The 27390-nt window shown below is 42.7% G+C and overlaps 1 protein-coding gene across 1 annotated transcript in view; it reads left to right on the forward strand.

The window, feature by feature from the left end:
- The window catches only part of LOC126470895 (trypsin-1-like), a 219482-nt gene that overhangs the window by 101528 nt on the left and 90564 nt on the right, over window positions 1-27390 (forward strand). Inside the window, exons 2-3 of the mRNA XM_050098919.1 lie at window positions 10061-10455; window positions 24929-25008. Of these exons, the coding sequence (XP_049954876.1) occupies window positions 10061-10455; window positions 24929-25008 (475 nt within the window). The remainder of the gene's footprint in view (window positions 1-10060; window positions 10456-24928; window positions 25009-27390) is intronic.

The following is a 27390-nucleotide window of genomic DNA, read 5'->3' on the forward strand; positions in this document are numbered from 1 at the left end:
AGAGCGCTACCAGTAGCGCAGCTAGCACAATGAACGTGCGTAGCGAGTTAACAAGAGTGGGGTACAATGGTCGAGCGACTCCTCCTAAACTACGCACTTCTGTAGTCGTTGTTATGTAAAGAGCAACGCCACTGGACAATGGATGGCTGGAAATGAGTGATTTGGAGTGAAGAATCGCGCTGTACCCCGTGGAAGTCCGATGCGCTTGGAGAATGCTTGGAGAACGTTCCTGCCATCATGTGTAATGCCAACAGTGAAGTACGTATGAGGTGGTGTTACATTATAGGAATGTCACCTTATTGCACTTTAAAAAAACGCTAAGTGCAGAAGAATATGAGCACATCTTAAAGCGTGTTTATTTTGTGCAATAGAGGAACAGTTCACAGACGATGATTGTCCCAAAGCAGCATCTGTGAGGCAATGGTTTATGGACAGTAACATTCTTGGAATGGGCTAACTTGCCCACACTTCAGATCTAACCACAATGGGACAACTTTGGGATGAGCCTCCGACATCACTGCCTTCTCTGGTTTCGTCTCTTGAGGAAGAATGGGTTGCCAAGCCTCCTCAAACATTCAAACACCTCACTGAAAGTGTCCCCGGCAGAGTTCAAGCTCCCATAAAGGTGAAAAGTGGACACACCGTTTTTATGTGCACTAGTAGGTGGCCGATTTCTTTTGATCAGGTAGTGTACTGTCTTGGTAAGCCCGCACGTCGCCAGGGCAGGATGACCATGAATGGAATGCTTATGGCCGAGCAAATATTTCATCTCGCTCAGTGGTCGCGACTGGCGTCACATACTGAAGACACGTGTCGTCTCTCAATATGGCTCTCTACACAAACAATAAAATAAAGAGAACATGCAATACCTCAAATTTATTATATATTATTTTATTGTATGTCGTATTTTACTTTACAGTTTTCTTAATACGTAAATTACCGTTGTTGGGAATATCATTCGTCAGCAAGTGTGTATCACTACAGTAGCTTTGACACTTCAGGGAATTTTAATTTTTCATTCTATTGTATTTTCAATTTTTTGTTTCTTCCAGCTGAAATAACTGAATGTCTTTTGGATATGTAAATAATTTTAGATTGTTTTATGTCATCAGTTTGACGATGGGTAAGTAGTAACCAAACTCAATCATTAAGAAAGTGAGCATTGCGATGAATGCTGAACTCTTGTACGGCTTTGTTTTTTAAAATTATAGTTCCTTCAATGGTTCTGGAGAGAAACAAATGAAAAATGGAAAACTCACTTTCTTCTGAACTATAATCTTTTTTATTTCTCGAATCATTTACGAAATAGTACGATACCCCAATTAAGCAGCACATCCTGTACACCAACGCTGAGCAAGGTGGCGTGACGGTTAAGGCTCTGGACATTCGTTTTGGAAGAGCGTGGTTCTAAAGCCGGTCGTATCATCTAGATTTGTGTTAGTCTGGTGGTTTCCCCAAACTGATTAATACAAATGACCGGTTAGTTCCTTTGAAAAGGTCACAACCTTTTAGTTTCACCATCCTCGAACAGTATGAACTTCTGTAGTGCCTCTATTGACCCCGTCGTCTTCCATCATAGTACAGAGCGGCCAGTACTGTTAGTCATAAGCCCATTTTTTACACGAGCGACTTTCTAATCAAAATCGACTACTCCAAGTGCGTGCGCTTTCGTGCCTAAATGTAGATCAGCAGCCAACCACATCGGGAATGTATCTATGACGTCAATGATCTATAGACTGTGCTGCGTGTGGAGTTCTAAATTTCCAAGAATGCTTCACACTGCTCTTGCACAAAAACAGAGGACTAAGACGGCATCTGCTAACATCGAAAGTTATCCTATTCTGGCTGATCGCACTAATATTACAGAAATGGATTTTGTGCTTACACATCTTCTTAATCTTCATTGTGTTGTTTTGCTTTATTTTCGTGACACACTGAAAATATTGCACGAAGTCCTAGTATCTTGTTACTAGCGTTCTCCTACAAGAGAGACGAAATATCCGAAAGCAAAAAAGGTATTTACGCTTTTCAAAGAAGATGCACACACTGTATATATATATATATATATATATATATATATATATATATATATATATATATATATAAGAACATAAATAAATAAAAGTGTTCCAATGAAAATCATTTCAACAGTCAAGAAGTCACATTTATTTGTCGAGAAAAATAAGTTTTCGATGTTACTTCGCAAAACAACAAGATACAAAGGATAACCTAAAGCAGCACTGTTTACTGCGTTCTAGATATTGTTTGATGCGTTTGCAAGAATATATTTTCCTGAGCAAATATCAGGGGCGCTCAAAAAGTTTCTGTCTGAGGGCGTTGCTGCAACGTATATGCAACGTAGCGCGACTCCTCTGCGGATACCTGTGCATCGACACATAGGGAAGGGATTAGTGTGGCATTCGTGTCTTCCCGACCTGCGTGCGGTAAATGGACGCAGAAGTTACGCCGACTCGAGTGAGAGACACTCGTGCACCCACAGTATAGTCATGATCTCTTCTCATGCGATTATCACTCCTTCTGTCCCGTCAAAAGAACCTAGAAGGATCGACTATTCTCGTCGGACGATCATGTGCAGCAGGCAGTTACAGACTTCTTCACGCAGCAGGACACGGTGTTTCGCCAAACGGGTTTCTTCAACCGGGTGCGTCGGTGGGATGATTGTCTCAATGCTCACGGAGATGTTGCCTGATAGGCATACTTTTACTATTGTTTCAGTTCTCAGGAGTGGAAAAAAATTACCAATCTTTGGCTAGAACATCCACAACGTATTTTGCTCTGGTCATTAATGAACTCTATTATCCCTGCTTGTTCCTACATTTTGTTACTATATTTGTTTGTTTTTTTTTTCGTAAGAAGTGTAGCCTCTCATAACCTCACTTTTACAGTTCAGTTGCCAGACTGCACAGCAGACAGCTCTCACAACACACTCAGTTTTCGCACTTACGTGTGAACGAAAGAGACCGCTCGAAACAGAAGAGACTCAGTACAGGAACAAACGTCAGGAGCGCTGCAGCAGGCTCACTTGTCTCGAGTTTAGTCAGTTGAGACAAGGAAGTCGATCTTGTGAAAGGGCTCTTTAACGGTTGCAGGCGCAGCAGGAGCGGAGCACTACTACTTTTCCTCAAAGCCGCTGAACTTCTCGTCGTCGGAGTCGCTGTTCGGCGGCGGGTTGCAGAGCTACGTGCAGTACCAGCAGCAGCAGCAGTACAACCTCTTCCACCAGCAGCAGCTCTTCCTGCAGCAGCTGCAGCACCACGGACACTCGCACGTACGTACAGCGGCCAGCAGCCGGCCGAGAAGATGTGGCGAGACTGCACACGCCTCGTCTTTTCCTCCTGTTAACTAATCGTGAGGTGTCTTATTGGTCACCCAAAATATGAGCGGCGTTCAGTAAGTAACTCAACACATTTTTTTCTCGGACAATTTCTGTTGAAAAAATGCGGAATTTGTTGCGGGACATCGCAGAATATTCCCACTTCAGCCCCCTTATAGTGTCACGAAGTTTCAATAGGTGGCGGCGCTATGCGCTGGCGTCTGTGACGGAGGTGCGTTCCCAGCAGAGAGTTGTCATTAAGTTCCTCTTGGCGAAAAACCAGAGCATCTCAGATATTCGTAGACACTTGCAGAATGTCTACGGAGACCTGCAAATGAACAAGAGCACGGTGTTTCGTTCGACGAGTCGTCTGACATCATCGCAACAAGGTCGCGCAAACCTGTTCGATCTCTCGCACACAGCTGTGACTCCTACAATGTTGGAACGTGCGGACACTCTCATTCGAGATAATCGACAGATCACAATCAAATACTTCGCTACGCAACTGGACGTCTCTGTTGATAGTGCTGACACACTTGTTCAAACGTATGTGCCCGCTGGGTTCCTCGCCGCCTAGCAGAAGACCATTAAAAGCATCTGTTCGACCCAATGATGGATGTACTTCGCGGGAAGCAGTACGTGGATAATGGAGGACGTTGGCTTTGACGTCGACCAGTACAGTGGTACCATGGGGGCATACAGGCCATCCCAGAAAGGTGGCGTAAGGCCGTCGTATTGAAAGTGTATATGACTTTGTAGCCAGAAGAGTGGGGAATAATATGGTGTATTGGAATCCCGAATAAAACTAACCTGCGATCAGAAAAAAATGTGTTGTATTACTTAAGAATAGATTTCATTGTGAGCCTAGCTGTGTTTCACTGTTCGCTGTTTATGGTCTCCCAACTAAAATATGGTTCTTATATGATAATTCACCGTTGTCCTGAAAGTTTTGAAGGTACATCGGACTAACAGAAAATATTTCATTTATTTTTTGGGATTTTTCTTTCCTTTTAATCATTTGAAGCACATTTTAATCACATATCGGTAGAAACAGTAATTTGGCAGTCAGGCTTTTATTATAGACGATGTGTCTTGAGTACACGATGTGTCTTGAATACACAATTCCGTTGCGTTGGATGGTTGTAGATCTTAGCGTTTAGGCACATGTTTTCTTCCACTAGATAGTGCCCTACAGTAAAAGTCGGTTTAATGTTTAACGTCACGTTCACGACAATGTCATTATGGAGCTTGAGATTCGGATACAATTAGATGGGTAAAGGAATTCGGTCATGTCATTTCCAAAGGAACCGTCCTGGCGTCTGCTTTAAGCGATTTAGGGATCTGTGGTAGCCGTACAACTATTTGAAACCACTTCTTCCTTTTCTTTTATGTGCATCGAGTAAGAGGAAAATTCTAGGCAAACGTATATCTAGACATCACTTTCACAAGGTAAGCAACAAACGGCTGAGAAAACTCTCCCATAGGTGATGTTGTGAGTGAATAAAACGAAATATGTGTTGTGATTAAAAATTCATTTCAGTAGCTATATACTCAGTACCATCATTACTGAATTTTTGATAGAGCACCTACTGATACACCTAAGCGCAAATGCAGAATTATATCGATATTATTTCGGAAGTACCAGTGCAGTGAAGTGATGAGACGGAGTCGATTTACAAGTGGACTTCAAAAAGTAAGTTACACGTTATTACGGCAGGCCAAGTAACATTTGTCTAATGTTGGAATTCACTTCAAATTGACACAGAGAGATGACACTAGTCACCAAGTCTTTGAAAATAACAATCGGAACGTTTTACTAAGTGTTCAGCTCTTGACGGTAGAAATCCTCTCCCTTCTTACGGAGTCATTCGTGAACCGCTGTGTGAACGTCCTCTTCGATGGAAAATCTCATCCCCCAGACGATCTTCCTCCGTTGCCTGGACTTGGGATCATTATACGTGGTACAGACATTAGTCCTGTGGACCAGTTCTGAACACGTTTTCCGAAAACTCTCTTGAGCAGCAAATTCGGAAAGCCACTCACAATGGAAATGTAGATTGACCCAAAAGTTGTTAACATTTGAAAACTCAATATTTCACGAAATAATGTTGGTGGAGAGGTAAAAATGGACTCACTTGCTTGAAATTACATGGGGTTTTATTGAAACCACAAAGTACACAAAATGATCAAAAGATAATGCTTCATACGATACAAAAGCAATAATTAGCATAACAATTGGTTTTTACCACAGACGATGTTCTTTATAACGAATGGTCGACTTGTGGCCCGTCATTCATCAACAATATCTGTAGTCGAGGCACAATGTTGTGAATAACACTGTACAGCATATCAGTAGGTATGGCGAGAAACTGCCGTCAGATGCTGTCTCTTAGCATACTCAGTGAGGTCGGACGATCGCGATATTCTTGCGACATCAGAGAAGCCCACAACCATCACAGTGTGCTTGCGACTTCAGTGAACCCTACAACCAATTATAACACGGATTGAGGTCTGGGAACCTGAGAGGCCAAGAATAACGGACATGGCAGCTCAGCACGCGATCCTCACCAAAGGATGTGTGCAAGAGATCTTTCACAAGAGTAGCAATATGTAGAGGAGCGCATCCTGCAAAAAATTCGTACCATCCAGCGGTGTTTATCAGCCAGGCTAGGGATGATCTGACTCCCTCTCTCACTACAACTCATTTTATACACGATTCTCATGCAGCATCACTGACGTGTTGCTGTCCAGCGCCACGTTCTGGACAGTTTTCACACTCGCTTTTGGTTTCCATAAAAGCCCACGTCATCTCAGGAAAGTGTGTCAATTTTTACCTGTATGCCTACATTATTCCGTGTATTAGTGCATTTTCAAATGTTGACGGAATTTTGAATCACCTTGTATTTTGGATCTTGTAGTTACAAAGACCTGACTTCATCGACAGTTTCAGTATAAGGATTGGGATAAGTGATCATGCCGTCATCATAGCGACGATGGATATTGAAGTCAATAGATCCATCAAAAAGGCTAGGAGAGTATTTATGCCGGAAAGAGTAGATAAACAGCTGTTAGCATCTTTCTTAAACAATGAATGGACCTCATTTAGTGTTAATATGATGGACGTAAAGGGATTGGGGGCAGAGCTTAAACCGAGCGTTAATCGCACTTTGGAACAATATGTTTCGAGTAAGTGGATGAAGGACAGAAAGAAACGATAAAACTTTGGCCCTATGTAAAATCACTAAGTGGATCGAAAGCTTCTCTCCAGCTAGTCGTCGACCAGTCTGATATGGCAATAGAAGATGCCAAAGCGAAAGCTGAAGTTTTAAATTTCGTGTTTAATAAATCAATCACACAAGAGGATCGCACAGACTTTCGTAGGAGGACATAAAAACAGGCATTCCTGGCGTTGAAAAACAGGTGACAGATTGAAAACAAGTCGCCTGATCCGGACAGAATCCTGATTCGGGTTTACAGAGAGTACTCTACGGCACTGACCCCTTACTTAGCTTGCACCTATAGCGAATCTCTCGCACAGCGCTATGTCCCAAAAGACTGGAAAATAGCGCAGGTAACTCCTGTATACAAGAAGGATAAAATAACTGACCTGAAAATTACAGATCCGAGGTCGACATGGAAATATCTGGAAGGAGTTTATGTCCAGGAGCAGATATCTAGAGACTGAATAAACAAAAGAATAAGAAGAAGAAAAAGATGATGATGATCTTTAACGTAGGTATGTTGCAGGAAAAATGGTTCAAATGGCTCTGAGCACTATGGGACTTAACTTCTAAGGTCATCAGTCCCCTAGAACTTAGAACTACTTAAACCTAACTAACCTAAGGACATCACACATATCCATGCCCGAGGCAGGATTCGAACCTGCGACCGTAGCGGTCACGCGGTTCCAGACTGTAGCGCCTAGAACCGCTCGGCCACCCCGACCGGCTATGTTGCAGAATTATTGAACGTATTCTAAGTTCGAATATAATAAATTTCCTTGAAACAGAAAAGCTTCCGTCCACAAAGCAACAAGGAATTAAAAAGCATCGCTCGTGCGAAATTGATCTTGCCCTTTTCTCGCACGGTATCGTGCGAAACATGGATCAAGGACAACAGGCAGTTTCCACATTCCTAGATTTCAGATAAGATAAGCGTTTGACATGGGACCCCAAAGTAGACTGATAACGAATGTACGAGGGTACCGAATAGGTACCCAGATATGTGAGTGGCTTGAAGACTTTTTCAGCGGTAACAATTAGTACGTGACGGCGAGTGTTCGTCAGAAGAAGGGCATCGTCAGGAGTGCTCCAGTAAAGTGTGGCAAGACCGCTTGTAAGTGTGTTGCAGGGAAGGTTGTCCTGAGAAATACCTGTCAAGAAAAAAATTCGATATGTTGCGCCTTTCCTATGTACTTGGCATTGAATTTAGCCCATCAGATCGTTGCGCGCGCAAATCCAAGCAGCCTGATAGAGACAGTGTCGCCAAACGTGTTCTTCGTCTGATTTCCTCACACAGAACAAACGTGGCTTTTGCTCACCTAGCTTAAATACAGCACTTTGGAAAAACGCACATTTTAACTGGTTCAAATGGCTCTGAGCACTATGGGACTTAACATCTGTGGTCATCAGTCCCCTAGAACTTAGAACTACTTAAACCTAACTAACCTAAGGACATGACACACATCCATGCCCGAGGCAGGATTCGAACCTGCGACCGTAGCAGTCGCGCGGTTTCGGACTGAGCGTCTAGAACCGCTAGACCACCGCGGCCGGCATTTTAACTGGCAATGAGCATTTGAACAAGTGGTAACTCTTGATCCCATAGATGTCTGTTCATTACCGCATTTTAGCGCGTGTAAGTGCTTGAATTTGCATCCGTAACGAACTGATTGGCTAACGTCTGTGTTAATTAACACGGAAACGGCACAACGTGTCGAATTTTTTTCTTAAAAATTATTTCTTAGCGCAACCAACGTTGTAGTATCCTTACAAGCTTTTCAGACTGTTTCTGACCACCTGTATTCATAAATGATATAACGCATAGGGTGAGCAACAATCTGCGACTGTTTGCTGAAGATACTGTAGTATACGCGAAAGTATCGTCGTTGAGTGAACGTAGAAGGATGTAGGATGACTTAAGAGTTTCTGTTTGGCATGATGAATGGCAGCTTGCCCTAAATGTATAAAAATATAAGTTAAGGTACATCAGTAGGAAAAGCAATGCTGTAAGGCTCGAATACAGTATTAGTGGAGTGCTGCTTAACACAGTTACGTCGATTAAATATCCAAGAGTAACGACGCAAAGCGATATAAAAAGTAACGAGCACGTCGAGCAATTCAGACGCGTGCTATTAGATTTGTTACCGGTAGGTTCGATCAACACGCGACTGTTATGGAGATTCTTCGTGAACTGAAGTGGGAATCCGTGGAGGGAAGACGTCGTTGCTTTCGCGAAACGCTATTGAGAAGATTTAGAGAACAAGCGTTTGCAGCTGACTGCGCAACGATTCTACAGTTGACAGCGTAGATTTCGCGCAAAGACCGCGAGAACAAGAGAAATTAGTACTCATGTGGAGGCGTGTAGATAGCCTTTTTTCCCTCGCTGCATATGCGACTGGAACAGGAAGGGAAATTACTAGTGTTGGTACATGGTACCCTCTGCCATATACCACATCGTGGCAGGTGGAGTATGTATGTAGATGCAAATGTAGATGTTTGCAGATGTAGTTGTTGTGTTACATGTCGATGGCATTCCGACCCGCTCAGAATCGCGCAAGTCTGTGCGGCCTTGGCCAAATTCACCATGGCTGGACGCGATACTGAGTTTGGTCCTTCCACCACCAAAATTTCACGGTTGATCTGTGTGCAGTTTACACGTTTTTCCCAAAAGAACTGTACTGTTCTGTGCGCTTCAACTTTGGAGTACATTTCCAGTCACTGTCCTGCTTCACTCGCACTGTCATTCACTTGTTTTTTGTACCACAGTAAAACCTCATCTGCAGGAAACTTGGATGATATATTCTCTTCTCATAATGCACTACTCTTGTTGCGCAATGGCTTTAGCGTGCGTCCACATGTGAAGCTTAGTTTTTGAAGTCCCTTCATGCATCCAGAATGAGATTTTTAATCTGCAGTGGAGTGTGCGCTGATATGAAACTTCCTGGCAGATTAAAACTGTGTGCCGGACCGAGACTCGAACTCGGGACGTTTGCCTTTCGCGGGCAAGTGCTCTCCGACTGAGCTATCCTAGCACGACTCACTACCGGTCCTCACAGCTTCAATTCTGCCAGTACCTCGTCTACTACCTTCCAAACTTTACAGAAGCTCTACTGCGAACCTCTTCCCAGAAGAGCTTCTGTGAAGTTTGGAAGGTAGGAGACGAAGTACTGGCAGAATTGAAGCTGTGAGGACGGGTAGTGAGTCGTGCTAGGCTGGCTCAGTCGGAGAGCACTTGCCCGCGAAAGGCAAAGGTCCTGAGTTCGTCCCTTCATGTGTGTTTACATCGCTCGTACCTTTTCGAGTGGGTCACTGTCACAATGTTGACATAACTGCATTCACGAGAATGTTTTAGAACAGTGTGTATTATTCTCTCTAGAGCATGTGCAGTGCACACCCGATTCACTGCCTCTTTCCAGTTGTACACACTCTTCTCAGCTGTGGACGGTAGTGGGTATGGAGGTCCCAAACGACAGCAGCCAGCCTAATATGTGTCTCGTATTACCAGGTGACACACAAACCTCAGTCTGAAGGAGAAACGCAGGCCACAGCTCCATCCACGGAGAAACCTCCAAACTGGTTGGATGTCATCAAGCCCACAACCGTGAAACCGACGGCGGCTCCGACCACCCAGAAGCCACCTCACTGGTTGGTTGCCATCAAGCCTACCACTCCAAAGCCGACGACGCAGAAACCTCCACCTCAAACGCAGCCTCCACCTCAAACTCAGCAGCCTCCACCTCAAACACAGCAACCTCCACCTCAAACGCAGCAGCCTCCACCTCAAACACAGCGTCCTCCCAGCCAGTGGGTCTTTGGCGTTAAGCAACCAACTACGCAGAAACCTGTGAAGCCTCACCGGCCGCCGACAGCGACTAAACCTAAGCTGAAAGAGCCAGACAGGTACTGTGCTATGCAATGCTATTCTTTGTAATTACTGGAAAACCTTCCTCCTGGGAGTTTGATGTAGGATGGGTGCACAGCCTTACTGTAGATAGCTGGATAACAAACGGGACAGATGGGCTCCAAAGACAGTATGATCCTAGTGGTGTGAAGATGGTAAGTAAAGTTGATACAGTCTCATACATAATTTATCGTGCACATAACCAGATGTAGCAGCATTATAAACATATTATAACTTTAAGGTTAAAAACTTTATGTGGATACTTAAAAGGAACTTACATAACTTGATGTCTTAGGCGTAACTTACAGTAATAAGTAAGTGGTATAAAAACTCATCTCTTACAGTAACTTTAAGACATAAGTTTGTGAATATACAAAAACTTCAAAGAAACGTAGAGAATTACTATAGAGGTTGTAGCATGATATTGTACCAGTAGCCTCATAAGACGAAGTTCACAAGTCATTTAAGAAACATGTAACAATTAACTCCTATCTTGTGTAAAAATAATATGAACCTAATACCAGGAACATGTGTAGTGTTGGGTGGGTGTGGCGCATGTATGAAATAGTAAAGTAAGAGAAACAGATAAAATTGTCAAAGCAAAATAGGTAAAAACAGAGGCTCTGCAAACCCTATGTTTGGAATATGTCATGTAAGGAAGGTGATGTGTATGCATAAAATATTAAGGTTAAAAAAAGCAGCAAGATTGCTTAAAAATAAGGTAACTGACAAAGTTTAACACTGTCAAGATATAATGACAAGGTACACTCATATCAGAATTGTACTGAGGAGGCTACACAATGACGGGGTTATACGACATTCCTGAAACAAAATATGGTATTTCCTTCTCTTAGAAATATCTATTCCTTTAAAATATGGATAGGTATTTGCATTTATTTTGTAGAAAGGGCGATCAAGAAGTTGCTGTTTGAAGGTTGTGCAGTCCAGAATCGGTATGCCAATCAGGCAAAATCGCCATCAGTACTGAGACAATCATCCCTCCGACACACCAGGTTGAAAATATCCATTTCGTAAAGCACCATGTCTTGCTGCGTAAAGAAGTCCGTAACTGTTTGGTGCACATCCTCGTCTGACAGGAATCGTCGGCCATTCAAGGCATTTTTTGTAAGGGACCAAAGTTGTAGTAATCGCATAGGAAGAGATCAGGGCTATAGGGTATGTGCACTAGTGTCTCCCACTTGAGTAGGCGTAACTTCTGCATCACGACCTTTGCGATTGGGGAAGTTCTTTATCATGAAGCAGCAGCACCCTCTGCCACAATTTTCTCCGACGTTATGGACGCTGTAATTTCTCGAGGGTTGCCCAGTACCGTTCCCAGTGATGAAGATACCAGATTCCTTTAAATCAATGAGCAATGGTAATCGCTAATCAAAGAACAGGGTAAGCATCATCTTTTCAGCAGATCGCTGGCTCTTGAACTTCTTGGAACGAGGGAACGATGGATGACACCACTGCATTATCGACGTTTTCGACTCCAGTTCCCAGTGGCAGCACCAGATTTTTTTGCCTGCAACAATTCACTCAAGGAACGTGTTTCCATCTACACTGAAACGCATCAGGTGCTTCAGGCAAACAGCCATTCAGTTTGCTTTTTGTTCAGCATTCAACGTCCGGGGTATCCACTGTCTGCTGACCTCATGGTAGCCTAACTCCTGCGGGATAATGTGTTGCACAGGACTGAAAAAAACTTTTGATAGCACACAGATGGTTATGCGCTGGTCCGCATTAATCGCATCGTAAACCGCCCATTTGCTTTTGTCTGTAATGGATGAGGCTGGCCTCACATATTGACCAGCGTCTTGTGTCGAATCGAAACCAGCACAGAATTTGGCGCACCATTCCACAACAGTGGTTCTCGACAGACATGCTGCCCCATAGATGTTCTTTTCTTCAATTGATGTCTTCCAGTGTTTGTCTTTTGGCAGCCAAAAAAGAATAACAGCACATTGGTCCTGTTTGGATGCATTTGGTAATAACGTCGCCATAGTTCACGTTTCCAAATTTACCGCAAGCGCATTGGAAAGACTCAAATGCAACACTAATCTCTTGCCTACAAGTTGGTGCTTATATACTCACATCGGAGTTGCTCTACGTTGCTTACACACTGCAACAAAGCCCTCAGACGGGAATTTTTTAGTGCTCTTTATAGTAAACTTACATCTTAAGGCGCCTAGCTTCTCTGTAACACTTACTTATTGCTGTAACATGCGCTTATCACGGTTTTATTATTTTTATTGTCTGTCAGTTCCTTCTAAATCACTATATATATATATATGTATATATATATATGTGTATATATATATATATATATATATATATATATATATATATATATATATTAGCTTTAAGTAACAGTGTATTTAAACAGTTTTCTTTTTAAAGTTGTCTTTATAGGTTCCATCTGTCACATGTGTTATCCAACTATGAAAGGGACCACACGAACTTGAGGAAATGTTGCTTTCATGGTTTTCGTTTGTTTTTTATTTTATTCGAATACTTTACGAGTTGGACACCTTTTATACTTGCTGATGTTGAGAGAAACGACTGTGTTGATGCCTACATGCATACTTGCATCTGAGATTTGTAAGTACCGCTCACCCAAAGTTTCTGGAACTTTGTATTCAACATATGCTTCTTTCTGACAGCTGCTGTATATATTGGTATATAGTATGATTCCAGATGCTCGAAGATCAGTAATACTCGAAAATGAAAGCTTAGTAAATACAAAGCAAAGTAATTTTTGAGAGTCTTAAGTGGAAACGACTATGTATAAAGCTTCCCAGAAATAACACTTCATAAAATTTTCTCTGGTTGTGGCCACTCACACCTAGCTTCCAGGAGTATCGTTGGTTAAAAGTCCGTATTCTAAATACAGCATATCCTTGTGTCAATAAAGTCAGTGATTGCAGACACAACGTAAGTCCGTTTCTCAACATTTTACTGGAGATCGAAAAAACTATACATTTCTACAAAGCTAAGATAAAATTCTACCCCATTTTTGTATACACAACTAATACACAAAAACATTCTGATGAGATCAACTCCGAAATTTGCTTTCAACTGGAGTTTCGAAGAATAAAAATAGGAAAAATTGTATGTTTTTGTTGATCTAAATGAATAACAGTTGTGTGAAAAAAAATTGTAATTCTTAGAGAAGAAGAATTTCTAAACAAGTGACGTTTTTTCGACATCTTTTAGGAAAAAACTTGACACAAATAAAACATCGTACAAAGTAACATATAAAAAATTTTCTACTAAAAACTAAGTACCACCCGAAAAGTCCATGAAGGCCCAACGGGACCGACCGGCCGCCATGTCATCCTCAGACCACAGGCGTCATTGGGTGCGGATATGGAGGGGCATATGGTCAGCACACCGCTCTCCCGGCCGTATGTCAGTTTACGAGACAGGAGCAGCTACTTTTCAATCAAGTAGCTCTTCAGTTTGCCTTACAAGGGCTGACAAGTGAGTGCACCCCGCTTGCCAACAGCGCTCGGCAGACCGGATGGTCACCCATCCAAGCGCTTAACTTCAGTGACCTGACGGGAGCCGGTGTTACCACTGCGGCAAAGCCGTTGGCAAAAATTTTCTAGTGTGAGATAAATAATACAAAATGATTTTCTAATTGTTAATTCAGTTGATTCCTCATTGGCGGTCCGCATCGAAGCTAGAATGATTCCTCTATTCGTGTTTGCTCTGCTTAAGGGTGGGTCAGAAACAGTATGGAAAGCTTGTAATTACGTTACAGGGTAGGTTGTGCTGAGAAATACCTGTTGCGAAAAAAATTCGATACTTTTCGACGTTTCCGAGTTATTTAGAATTTAAGTTAGCCAATCAGGTCTTAGGGCGCTCAAAGTCAAACAGCCTGTCACAGAGAGTGTTCGCAATGTGTTCATCGTTTCGTTTCACATGTTCAGATGTGTGTGAAATCCTAAGGGACCAAACTGCTGAGGTCATCGATCCCTAGTTCAAAATGGTTCAAATGGCTCTGAGCACTATAGGACTTAACATCTGTGGTCATCAGTCCCCTAGAACTTAGAACTACTTAAACCTAACTAACCTAAGGACATCACACACATCCATTCCCGAGGCAGGATTCGAACCTGCGACCGGAGCGGTCACGCGGTTCCAGACTGAAGCGCCTAGACCGCACTGCCAAACCGGCCGGCTCCATCCCTAGTCTTACACAATACTTCAACTAACTTAAAATAAATTATGCTACGAACAACACAGCCACCCATGCCCGAGGGAGGTCTCGAACCTCCGGCGGGAGGGGCTGCGCAGTCCGTGACATAGTGCCTTAAACCGCAAGGCCACTCCGCGCGGCGTCGTTTCGTTGCCGTAAACCAAACAAACGTAGCTTTGTTCACCTAGCTTAAATTAATTACTTTTGAAAAATGCACATTTTAACTGATAATGAATATTTGAACAAGTGGTAACTCCTACACCCACATATGTCTGTGCAGTACCGCATTTTAGCGCATGCAAGTACTTGAAATTGGCACGCGAAGCGACCTGATCGGCTAAAATCAGTGCTCTTTAAATCGGAAACGGCGCAACGTAACGATTTTTTTTTTTTTTTTTTTTTGCTAACAATTATTTCTCAGCACGACCTCTCATGCAACATTCTTATAAGCTTTTCAGACTGTTTCTGATAGCTCTATATACCTCTCTTGCCATGTCACATGGTCAATGCCACCAGGCGGTAATAACTTTCGGGGAGGGCAGTGGTTATAATGTTTTTGTTGATACCTTACGTCTGACCCTTCTAATTGCACGCTATCCCACACTGAGGCGACAAAAGTCGTGGGATACCTCCTAATATCGTGTCGGACTTCCTTGTGCTCGGCGTACTGCACCAACTCGACGTGGAATAGACTCAACAAGTCGTTGAAGTCCCCTGCAGAAATAGCCATGCTGCCTCTACAGCCGTCCATAACTGTGACAGTGTTACTGATGTAGGATTCTGTGGACGAACTTGACTCTCGAGTATGTCCCATTGATGTTCAGTAGGTGGCCAAATCATTCGCTCAGAATCTACAGAATGCTTTTCAAACCAGTCGTGAACAAGTGAGGCCCAGCGACATGTCGCATTGTCATCTATAAAAATTACATCGTTGTTTGGGAACATGAAGTCGATGAATGGTTGTAAATGGTCTCCAAGTAGCCGAAAGTAAACATTTTCAGTCAATGATCGGTTCAGCTTGACCAGAGGTCCCAGTCTGTTCCATGTAAACACAACCCCCACCATTATGGAACCACCATCAGCTTGGACAGGGTCTTGTTGAGAAGTTGAATCCATGGCTTCGTGGGGTCTTCGCCACACTCGAATCGTAAAATCAGCTCTTACCAAATGAAATCGGGACTATTTGACCAGGTCATGGTTCTCCAGTCATCTAGAGTCCAACTGATACGGTCACGAGCCAAGAAGAGGCACTGCAGGCGATGACGTGCCGTTAGAAAACGCTCTCGCGTCGGTCGTCTGCTGCTATAGTCCATTAAGGCGCGATTTTGCCACACTGTCTTAACTGATACGTTGGTCGTACGTCCCACATTGATTTCTGAGTTTATTTCACGCATTCTGCTTATCCATTAGCAGTAACAACTCTACGCAAACGCCGCTGCTCCCGGTAGTTAAGTGAAGGCCGCGTTATCCGTGATGGGAGATAAACCCTGAAATTTTGGATTCTCGGCACAATCTTGACACTGTGGATTTCGGAATATTGAATTCCCTAACGATTTTCGAAATGGAATGTCTCATGCGTCTAGCTACAACTACCATTCTGCGTTCAAAGTCTGTGAATTCCCATCATGCGACCATAATCACGTCGCCAGTGCACTGCTCTTTTATACATTGCATGGAGTAGACAGGATTAATGCCATCTACACTCTGTATGAAAGGAAAAATTACACATCTAATTTCTCATTTTGAAACTGACTTAAATTTCGCTTGTTTGGGAGAAGATCATGTTTCGCTTTATGTAAGGAGGAGAAATGTTTTTGAACATTTGTTGAAATTCGAGAGGGGCAGGATCGTGGCCATTCGAGAATACGGTTTATCGTTCCACGATATTGTCATTCGCATTAGTCAGGATCCCATGACTCTAATGTGAATACGTATTTGAAACGATTAGAAGGGCCATACTTAACTCCATGTAGGATCTCAGAGTACCCATGCGACAAGCGCTTGAGAGTACAGACACACTAATCTATCGGCCAAGCAGGAGTTTGCGGCCCTGAACCGGAAAGTGCATTTGTTTGCAGCGAGACAACTATCCACACGGACAGTGTGACGACATCTGGAGCACCAATTACTGTCTTCAGTGCGCATGTTGCTATGCCGTACCTTGACACGGCCGCACAGAGAGGCGCGCCAGGAGCGGTGCGACCAACAACAATGGACGTGTGAGTGGCACTACGTCGCCTCTTTTGACAAGACCAGATTCTAGGTACAGCATCACTATAGACATATCTGCGTCAGGAGGGTTCAAGGCTAATTGCCAGACTGCATACACCATTCCCATACGGATCCAGCACCTGGCGTATGGTGTGACATACCATTTGTTATGCAACACAATGACCGCTGGTTCACAGAGCCGAGGACTGGGACAATACGCTTTACATTTGTATCGTGTTAAGGCCTGTGGTTGTGCCTTGTATTCGAGGTCTCCGGGACGTTATCTTTCAGCAAGGCAACTCAAGACTGCATGTCACCCACGCTGACCTGACGAATGACGTAAAGAGGATGCTGGTTGCTCTAGTCAGCACTTTACCTACTCCCATCATCCACTGGACATTCAAGATCAAGGCTTCCCGAGAGAGACACCGCTCTCGGCCCCCCCCCCCCCCCAATCATCACCACTAATGTTGATGAACTCCGGGACAGAGTTGAGGCAGCATGAAAGGATGAACTCGTATCTGTGATCCAAACTCAGTGCGGTTTGATGCCCAGCTGAGCTAGAGCCACTGTTGCTGCCAGAGGTGACAGCTATGTGTACTAAATTTCAGGCTATATCCTCAGTTCACCTGCAGATTTAATTACGTAATCTTTCTGATATACTGTATACGCACAATACATCAAATTTCGGTATCTATTTCCCTTCCTGGTGTTGTATATCTAATATCAGCAGTGTAGTTAACAGTCAACCCGCGTCTTGCGTCTCTTGTAACGCTCACACTCTCATTGTTATTGACTACAAAACTTACATAGATTTTAATTGTACTTGTAGTGAACTCCATAATAACGAGCTTATTGTAATGTATTTATAATTCTTCCAGAGCAGGAGGTGAAACGTAATTTTACTTACCTTTTTGTATCGATGATTGTTGATCATGCATGGATTCAACGGGTTTTGCATACAACATGTCGAACTGGTGACATTTGAATCAATTTCAACATACGACTTTGAATAACACTTCCATTTATTCTTAACTTCTTGGTTAAATATCATCGGACATAGTGGAACTGCTTTCTAGCAACACTTGCTCTCTGCTTGCTCAGCCACCACAACTTACATACTGTTGTGACTTGGCAAGACAGCCAAGTCACTATGAGAGGAAGCCGAAAGGCACGCGTTTAAGCTCACGCAGGCTGGCGTGAGGTCTGGAACAGGTAAAGTAATTGAGACTAGCAAGTAAAGTACGTAGCTTCTTGAATACTTAACTTTAATCCATAATTGGTGAACATCGGTCTGACGGTACATGCATCACAAGATAAATAGCAAATGATAATGGCGCCTTGCTAGGTCGTAGCAAATGACGTAGCTAAAGGCTATGCTAACTATCGTTTCGGCTAATGAGAGCGTAATTTGTCAGTGAACCATCGCTAGCAAAGTCGGCTGTACAACTGGGGCGAGTGCTAGGACGTCTCTCTAGACCTGCCGTGTGGCGGCGCTCGGTCTGCAATCACTGACAGTGGCGGCACGCGGGTCCGACGTATACTAACGGACCGCGGCATATTTAAAGGCTACCATCCAGCAAGTGTGGTGTCTGGCGGTGACACCACACATACTGTTCGTCTTGATACAACTGAGTTATAGTAAATTCCGCCAATACTTTCGATATCAAACTAATCAAAGGTATAACTTACATACAAAGATAGTGGAATACGATGCTTGCGAGTTGATAAATAGTGACAACAATGATTTTCAAGTTCTTTTTATATACTTGTTACAACTTCGTACTAGAGAAATTAATTTCATAAAAAGAATGGTTATTTTGAAACGTTTTAATTTTATATTTTTGTCAGCAAAATTAAATAAATAACATTTCTGACAGCTAATTTTGGACATTAGAGGATCACAAATACACACACAATAGTTATTAGTGCAATCTTGACTACAAAAATAAATCTGCGTAATGAAATCTTTACTTCTAAAATAAATCCATATTGATTTATCTGGATTTTCGCGTACAAAAATGACAAATTGCACTTATCGATACTACGTTGAGACATATATATTGCGTAATACTTGTTAATGTACTATTTACTTCAAAAATAGATACATAATGATTTATCTGGGTTTTCGCGAACGAAAATGAAAATCGAACTTATTGATATCGTACCGAGACATAAAATGAATATCCTTTGACCCGAATTCCCGTCCCTTAAATATATTACAGTTTACCCAGCAACAAATGTGGTGACCCTCCTACATCGCTATGCAGTAGTGTTTAAGACTCAGATGAGGATGCAAGTACTGCCTCATTCGACCCCAGATCGTTCCGAGTTAGTTCTGCTGGTCACCTTCATTGTGGAAGTTACCTGCACTCATCTGGGCACCGGTGGGCTGCATGAACATTTCTGGTTAAATTTCGCTTTACACAAACAAGATGAATAAGAAAAAACGCTTCTGCATTAGAACTCTTACATGAAGATACTTTCCAACACGCATAGAACCACCAGTAGGTTTAAGTATTAGTAATCCAGCTTATGCAAACATGCACAGAAGGACATTTATACTCCCCCGCCTGCTCCACGCTGCTGTTACTGCGCACACAGGTTGAATGCTAGCCGCATATTCTGCTGGATTCACTCTTATAAACGGTGCTTGTATTCCTTCGCGTCCATCCTGGTTTAGAATTCAACACATTCTTCCAATCTAACTGTGGTCATCCAACCACAAACAGCCAAACTTGTCCTTCAACATTGTGCTGTGGCGGGTGAGACGTCAGTATAGTGATAGTAAATTTTGCACCTTCAGAGTTCTAAAGCTGCTCTTGAACTGAAATAAAATCCTGTGTAACCCCAAGAGTTTCCGTATTGGAGTAGTCACTTAGTAGTGACTTGTTCTGCCCAGTCGTACAAAGACTGATTACGAAATGAAGTACAGGTTTAAATGACTCTGAGCGCTATAGGACTTAACATCTGAGGTCATCAGTCCCCTAGAACTTAGAACTACTTAAACCTAACTAACCTAAGGACATCACACACATCCATGTCCGAGGCAGGATTCGAACCTGCAACCGTAGCGGTCGCGCGGTTCCAGACTGAAGCGCCTAGAACTACTCGGCCATTAAGTACAGGAAAAGTTATATTTGGAACACATGTTTCACAGAATTCCCAGATATCTCTGTGTTACTTGCAACTTAACTCGATCTCGCAAATATGTGCCTAGCAACTGTATAGAGCTCAAAAGGAATTAAAAATTATTTCTAATAATTCAAGAATGATTTACCAACGACAATTCGCCCCTGCCGATAACAGTTTCATTAGGATGTTTCACTCCGTCAAACGGTTCCTTCTTCTTCTTTTTCTTCTTCCTCTTTCTTCAGTTATTGGGCACTTGCTTGTTACATCCATTTGTTCAGCGCCACTGTTGTTTCTGCGTTTAGTTTCCATTTGATCTCTTATTATTATTTTAGGCATTCCATTTTCGTTCATTCTCGTAACATTAGCAATTCGTTTATTTCTGTACTCCTTGATATGTTTATTTACGCTTTTTATGTCTTAGCTCTTATTGTTGCACTGCTCATCAATCAGATTCCTCATTTCCGTAGTTTGTAGTCTCCCTTCATTTTCAGCCTTTATTGTCCTAGTATCACTGCCACAAAGAATAGACGGCACTTCCATTGTTTTGTAGAACTTAATTTGGGTTTCTTTGCACAAATTTTTATTCGGTACTCTATATTTAATTCCATTAATATCCACTGTCCAGTCACGGTAAAGTGACCACCGCCCTTGTTGGACATCAACGGGCAATAACCACTCAGTGGCGGCAGGTGGCAGCATTAGCAGTGGAAGATAGATTAAGCGTGTCCAAGGGACGGAGCGATTTATCTCACGTCCAAAAGGGCATTGTCATTGGCTGTCAGGCCAAGGATGGAAGTATTTCCGAAATGACTAAGTTGATAACCGATTCACATGCCGCCGTGGTTAAAGTATACCGAGCATGGCAAGATGGCACTATCCAAAAACCGGCTCCGATGCAATTATAGCTCACCACGGGCCGTAAATGGCAGTGGTGAACGACGGCTGCGGGGATGTGTACAGGCGAATGGACGTGCAACTGTTGAGCAACTGACCGCCCAGATGAACCAAGGCGCTATCAACATTGTCTTCTCAACGACCGTTCAGGTAACGTTGCTGCATTCCGGCCTCCGCTGCAGGCGACTTGTTAATGCACCCACGGTGACTGCTGTTCATCGGCGACGAAGGCTCGAAACCTGCACGCAAATACCGCAACTGGACGACCACTGAGTGGCGACAGGTGGCCTTTTCAGACGAATCACGTTTTATGCCCCATCAGCGTGAAACGTTTGAAAGCAAACAACTTGCAACAAACGTCGTAAGGATCCAGGCCAGGGGAGGGAGAGTTATGGTCTGGGGTATGTTTTCGTGGCATTTCCTGGGTGATCTCGTCATTCTGGAAGGTACAGTGGATCAACACAAGTACGCATCTATCCTCGACGGCATGTTCGCCTTTATATGCAGTTTGTTTTTCCTCGGCACGATAGAATCTACCAGAAGGGCAATGCAACGTGTCACACAGCTCACAGTGTACGCGCGTGGTTCGAAGACCACCAGGATGAGTTTACCATTCCCTCTGACCACCAAACTTCTCGGATTTAAACCCAATCGAGATTGTGTGGCACCACCACGATCGGTTGTTTTGCCCCGTGGACCCTGAACCGAGAAACCTAGCTCAGCGCCGGCCGGTGTGGCCGTGCGGTTCTAGGCACTTCAGTCTGGAACCGCGAGACCGCTACGGTCGCAGGTTCGAATCCTGCCTCGGGCATGGATGTGTGTGATGTCCTTAGGTTAGTTAGGTTTAAGTAGTTATAAGTTCTAGGGGACTGATGACCTCAGATGTTAAGTCCCATACTGCTGAGAGCCATTCTGAACCTAGCTCAGCTGGTCACGGCGCTGGGGTCGGCATGGCTCCATATCCCTGTCGGTAGCTTCCAGGACCTCACTAATTTTCTTCCTGTAGGTCTCGCAGCAGTTCGCGCTGCAAAAGGTGGTTATTCAGGCTTTTAATAGGCGGTCATATTGATGTGACTGGGCAGAGTAATTGAGGATTTTATTTATTTTTTTACTTATTTTTCGGTACATCTTTTTCTTTTGTGAATGATATGGTATTGTCCATGAAGCTGAATTCATTCACCCTCTCTATTTTCTGACTGTTTATTACAATTTTGCTTGGGACCCCATCTTGACCTTTAAAAGATATGTTTTGCATCTAAATTGTTAAATTACGTATCTCGGCAGTTATATTTCATTTATAAATAGCTTTTTGAAGAGTGTCCTGTCCATCAGTTGTAAGAAGTTGGTCATCAGCAAAGAGTGTTATCATTGCACAGTTTCATCATCATTGTGGATAAAAACTTGTAACTCTTTTAGTAGAAAGTAAAATCGTACGGCATGAATGGCTAGGATACACCGAAGAGCAGGTTCAACTGCCTACTTGGGAAGGTTTTTCCAATCCTCCGCGCCCGCAGGCACCTTTTCTTCACGAGTTATGAGAGTTACGTGTGGAAGTTTATCTGTTGATTGTAGATAACAATAATATGTGTGTAGTGTAGTATTGTGTTTCAGATGATGGGAGAAGAGAGAAGGTAAAATCTGGTGCCAGCACATCGCTTATTCCTCTCGAAGAGCACCAAGAGCCATGGCCCCCCTCCCCCCCCCCCCCTCCCAAGCTTAACGTCCCCATTCTACGGACGGATCACCATCAAGTGTCGCTTGCCCTCACTTCATGAGACACTAAGGAGAAGTCTGGAAATTCGTCGAGGACATTAGCGCAAACGCTGACGACCAGGGACTTCACGCCACCTCCCCTCCTGTCGCCTCTTCTGTAAAGGCAAAGAAAACATTGTTAACAGCATGCGGCGTACTCACATAGTCAGCCATCCACGTACTGGTCACGCCCTCACGGTGCTTCACTTCCATGATCTAACGAGAATTAGTGTATTCACCTTGGCACGGCCGTTGCCGTTGACTACTTCTCGTAGTCATTCTCTCAACACATCTTTGCTCTTGTAGTCTTCAGTCGGAAGATTGGATCGATGCAGCTCTCCACACGTCTATTCTTTGCCTGCCTCTTCGTCTCTGAATATCATTTGTAACCAACATCCAGTTGAACCTGCATGCTATATTCTTGCCTAGGTCTCCCTCTAGAATTCTTACCCCACGCGGTTGCCTCCATTACCAAATTGATTATTCCTTGACTTCCCAGGATTTGTCCTATCAATCGATTCCAAGTCGATACGTTCCTTTAGTCAAGTTGCTCCATAATTTTTTGTCCCCAGTTCGATTTAATATCTCCAGTTCGATTTAATATCTCTTCGTCAGTTATTTGGTCCACCAATTTGATCTTCAGCATTCTTCTTTAGCACCTCATTTCGAAAGCTTCCATTGTCTTCTTGCCTGAACTGCTTATTGTCCACGTTTCACATTCATACCAGATTACATTCCAGACAGATAACCTTTAGAAAGGACTTCCTAACACATAAATTTATCAAAGATGTTAACAAATTCCTCTTTCTCGAAATTTCTTTTCTTGCTCTTGTCAGTCTGCATTTTACTTGCATCTTCTCTACTTCTGCCATCGCCAGTTATTTTGCCCGAGTAGCTAAACACGTGTACTACTTTCAGTGTCCCATTTCCTGAATTAATTCCGTCAGCATCGCCTGATTTAATTCGACTATATTCAATTACCATTGTTTTACTTTTATTGATGTTCATCCTGTAATCCATGTTCAAGATACTATCCATTCCGTTCAGAAGCTGTTCCAAGTAACTTGCCGTTTCTGAAAAAGTTACAGAATCATCGTTAAACTGCAAAGTTTTTATTTCTTCTCCCTAAACTTTAACTCCATTTCCAAATTGCTCCTTGTTTTCCTTTCCAACTTGATCACTTTACAGACTGAATGACATCGGGGATAGGCTACAATCCTGTCTCATTCCCTTCTTAAACTACTGCTTTTCTTTCGTGTCCGCCGACTCTTATAACTGTAGTATGGTTTCTGCACAAGTTGTAAGTAGCCCTTCGCTACCTGTATTTTATACCTGCTACCTTCAAAATTTCAGAGAGTAGAGTTTAGTAGACATTTTCAAAAGATTTCACTAAATCTGCAAATGCTATAAATGTAGGTTTCCCTTCCTTTAACCTAATCTTCTAAGATGAAATGTAGGTTAGTATTGCCAAGCGTGTTTCTACATTTCTCCAGAACTCAAAGTGATCTTCGTCGAGGTCAGCTTCTTCCAATTTTTTCATTCTTTTATAGATAGTGTTAATATTTTGCAGCCATGATCTATTAAATTGAGGGTTCGGTAGTATTCACACCTGTCATCGCCTGCCTGGAATTGCAATTATTAAATTGTTCTGAAGTATGAGGCCATTCCTCCTGTCTCATGTATTCTGCACAACATGTGCAAAAATTTTGTCATTGCTTGCTCTTTCAAAGTATTATCAACAGAAATACCAAAAACTATCGGAGACAAACCATCATTGTCGTAAGTCTAAATTTGTTGTTACTTTGAGATTCTTTTTCCACCAATGGCTGTTTTTCAGATTTGGTACATTTTTTGGATTAATTCCAGTAAGTGATGTAGTATGTCATTCTTGTCTAGTATTTCCCCGCAACATTCTCCTATTTACTCTGTCAAAGGCTTTCACGTAGTGTTTCTCTATTTTATCCTATGTTTATCAGTTGTTTCAAGGGTAGAGCAAAATGCTCATTTCCTAACTTGTTGTTTCAGTGTAGTCTTTAAGATATTGGGCTGTTGATGTAGATGTCCCTTGACCTTGGTTTGAATTCCAGCGTCTGCTCAGTTTACTGTTATTTCCAAATGTAGTGCTGTTTGTTGCTTGTCGTTTCGTAGACAGTCCATTGAGCCTTCGGTAACTGGAAAAAATCTTGTTTCTCTCTGGATTCTGTAAATGTGTATGTCTTACAATTTATTTAACATTATTTATTATTTTTTGACGGTATACACTTTGTTTGCAGTCCGATCGGGTACAGTGTATCCTGTGGCGTCAACCAGTACTACGAGAGTCGTATTGTTGGTGGAGCGAGTGCAGAACCAGGTAAATTATTTAGCTCAGCTGCGTCCGCTTTTGACTGCATTCTCATTTTCGTATTAGCATAATGTCTTCCTTAGAGTTACAAATATTGTGACAACTAACGACAATTAAATATACAATAATAAAACAAAAAAAGACCTTGTAGACACATTTTTCTTGTTTGTTTCGCTAACAGAAACCATTAAACAGGTAACACAAAACAAGTATTAAAGACAACGCATGTTAAGACATTTAATCCGCATATAGAAGAACTGCGAACATCTGTTAAGAAAAGATACTTCTCAGGTGTCAGCAGACGAATGAATACATAAAAAGCTAATGGATTCATTAGCTTGTGGGACATGGGGTCCTCGTTTTTAGTAGGGAACGGATAGAGGGGGAGAGAGAGGGAGAGAGAGAGAGAGAGAGAGAGAGAGAGAGAGAGAGAGAAGGAAGGGAGGAACGAAGATTAGGATTTAACTTTCAGTCGACAGCCAGGTCATTAGAAACGGAGTGCAAGATTGGAATGTTTCAAGGATGTGGAAGGGAATCGGCCATATGTTGTTTTGTTAATGCCAACCAGTATCTGATTGTAGGTTTATATTTTTATAGGACATTTGCACATTTAACTCTATATATCTGTTCATGTATACGTTGTTTATGTTTTTACAACTTTTTATCGACTTTACTTTGTCGTTGTATCATCGACAGTTGTATACCGGACTAACATTGTGTCGTATATTTGTTGATTTCTGATGTGATTTCTTCAGGGTTGGGGGAAAGGTCTTTCCGAAAATATTCCGCTTCCATAGTCGTTTATGCATTGTCCATTTGACAATCAGATGCGTTTTATTCAGCATCTCAGTATCCTTACTCGTATGCTTTGTTTCGCGCCTGTTGTGCAGTAGTTCCTGTTTCCTTAGAACTTTCTTTACAGAGGCCGTATACCACGCACGTTCCCTCTCTTATGAACTATTCTGATGGGTGCGTATTTATTCAGTGCTTGGTCAACTGTGCTTCCAGCCTTCAGATTCTGCCAAAGATAAGTGTTTCAATTTTTCTCTTGGGATATGGCATTACTGCGTCATTATCTACCTTACTGCTACTGCTAGGTACTGGTAGACCCTCAGGAAACTGAAAGCACGATTTCTAAGAGTTCGTCCACACGTGGAGCACCCCGTCCTTCACATGACAATGCCAGACCACACATGAACGCTGCGACACCTGTAACAATTTGAAACCTTGATCTGATACCTTCCTTAGTTCTGTGACAAAAAAAATGAAGCAAGATTCACGAGACGATTAGGAGAAACTGGTAGGTTAACTGAATACTCTAGAAAATACTAGCTGCCTGGCTTTCTTGCCTAACTTCGGAGGTCCATAACTCGATTAATATCAGCCACCACAACATGCCACTTGCAACTTTCATAAGAGCCAATTTCATGAGCCAATTAAGAGAAACCTGGGAAAGAAAGGGCCGAGGCCACAAAGCATGTATTTTCTGTGATATTCAATTCCCTGTTTGGCAGTTTCCCCTAATCAGTTCGTGAATCTGCCATTATTTTTTGTCACAAAACTAAAGAAGCTGTCTACTACAGATGTACAGATGTTTCAAGTGCAAATGGTTCAAATGGCTCTGAGCACTATGGGACTTAACACCTGAGGTCATCAGTCCCCTACAACTTAGAACTACTTAAACCTAACTAAACTAAGGACATGACACACATCCGTGCCCGAAGCAGGATTCGAACCTGCGACCGTAGCGGTCACGCGGTTCCAGACTGAAGCGCCTAGAATCGCTCGGCCACACGGTTGGCATGTTGCAAGTGGCATGTTGCGACGGGTGAGAATTATTGAGTTTCGGACCTCCAAAATTAGAGGCCGAGAACATAAAGAACCTTTTTCCTGTGTTATTTCATAGACAGTTTCACCTAATAAGCTCGTTAATCTGGCTTCATTTTATGTCACAAATCTAAGGAACGAGTCTACTGGATGCTACAATTGGCATGTTGTCTTGCGTGATATTCATGGAGTGACTGACCTCCGAATTTAACGTCGAGGATGCGGACACTGTAAATAGTGGAGTTCTTTTGTAGATCAACTGCTTTTGTGTTCTATTTTTTTTTGGTATAACTTACTGTTCGCGCAAACAAAGTGGACACTCGGCGCGGTGGGTGATGGGAGTGACTGTAAATGGGAAATGCCTTTGCAGTCGCTTCCACCAGCCATCGCGACGAGTGTCAACTTTGTATGCACGTGTAGTAATCATAATGCTTATTGTCGTTGTTCCTGAGTGATTCATTTACTAATAGCAGTTAATGAACACTTTATTTTTGTGTATTATATGTGCAGTTTTGCAGATGTTGCATCACTTATGGATCAGTTTTGTGTGTGATTCACATTCCT

Source organism: Schistocerca serialis, chromosome 3 (genome assembly GCF_023864345.2).
Source record: "Schistocerca serialis cubense isolate TAMUIC-IGC-003099 chromosome 3, iqSchSeri2.2, whole genome shotgun sequence".
In the NCBI taxonomy this organism is placed as follows: Eukaryota; Metazoa; Arthropoda; class Insecta; order Orthoptera; family Acrididae; genus Schistocerca; species Schistocerca serialis.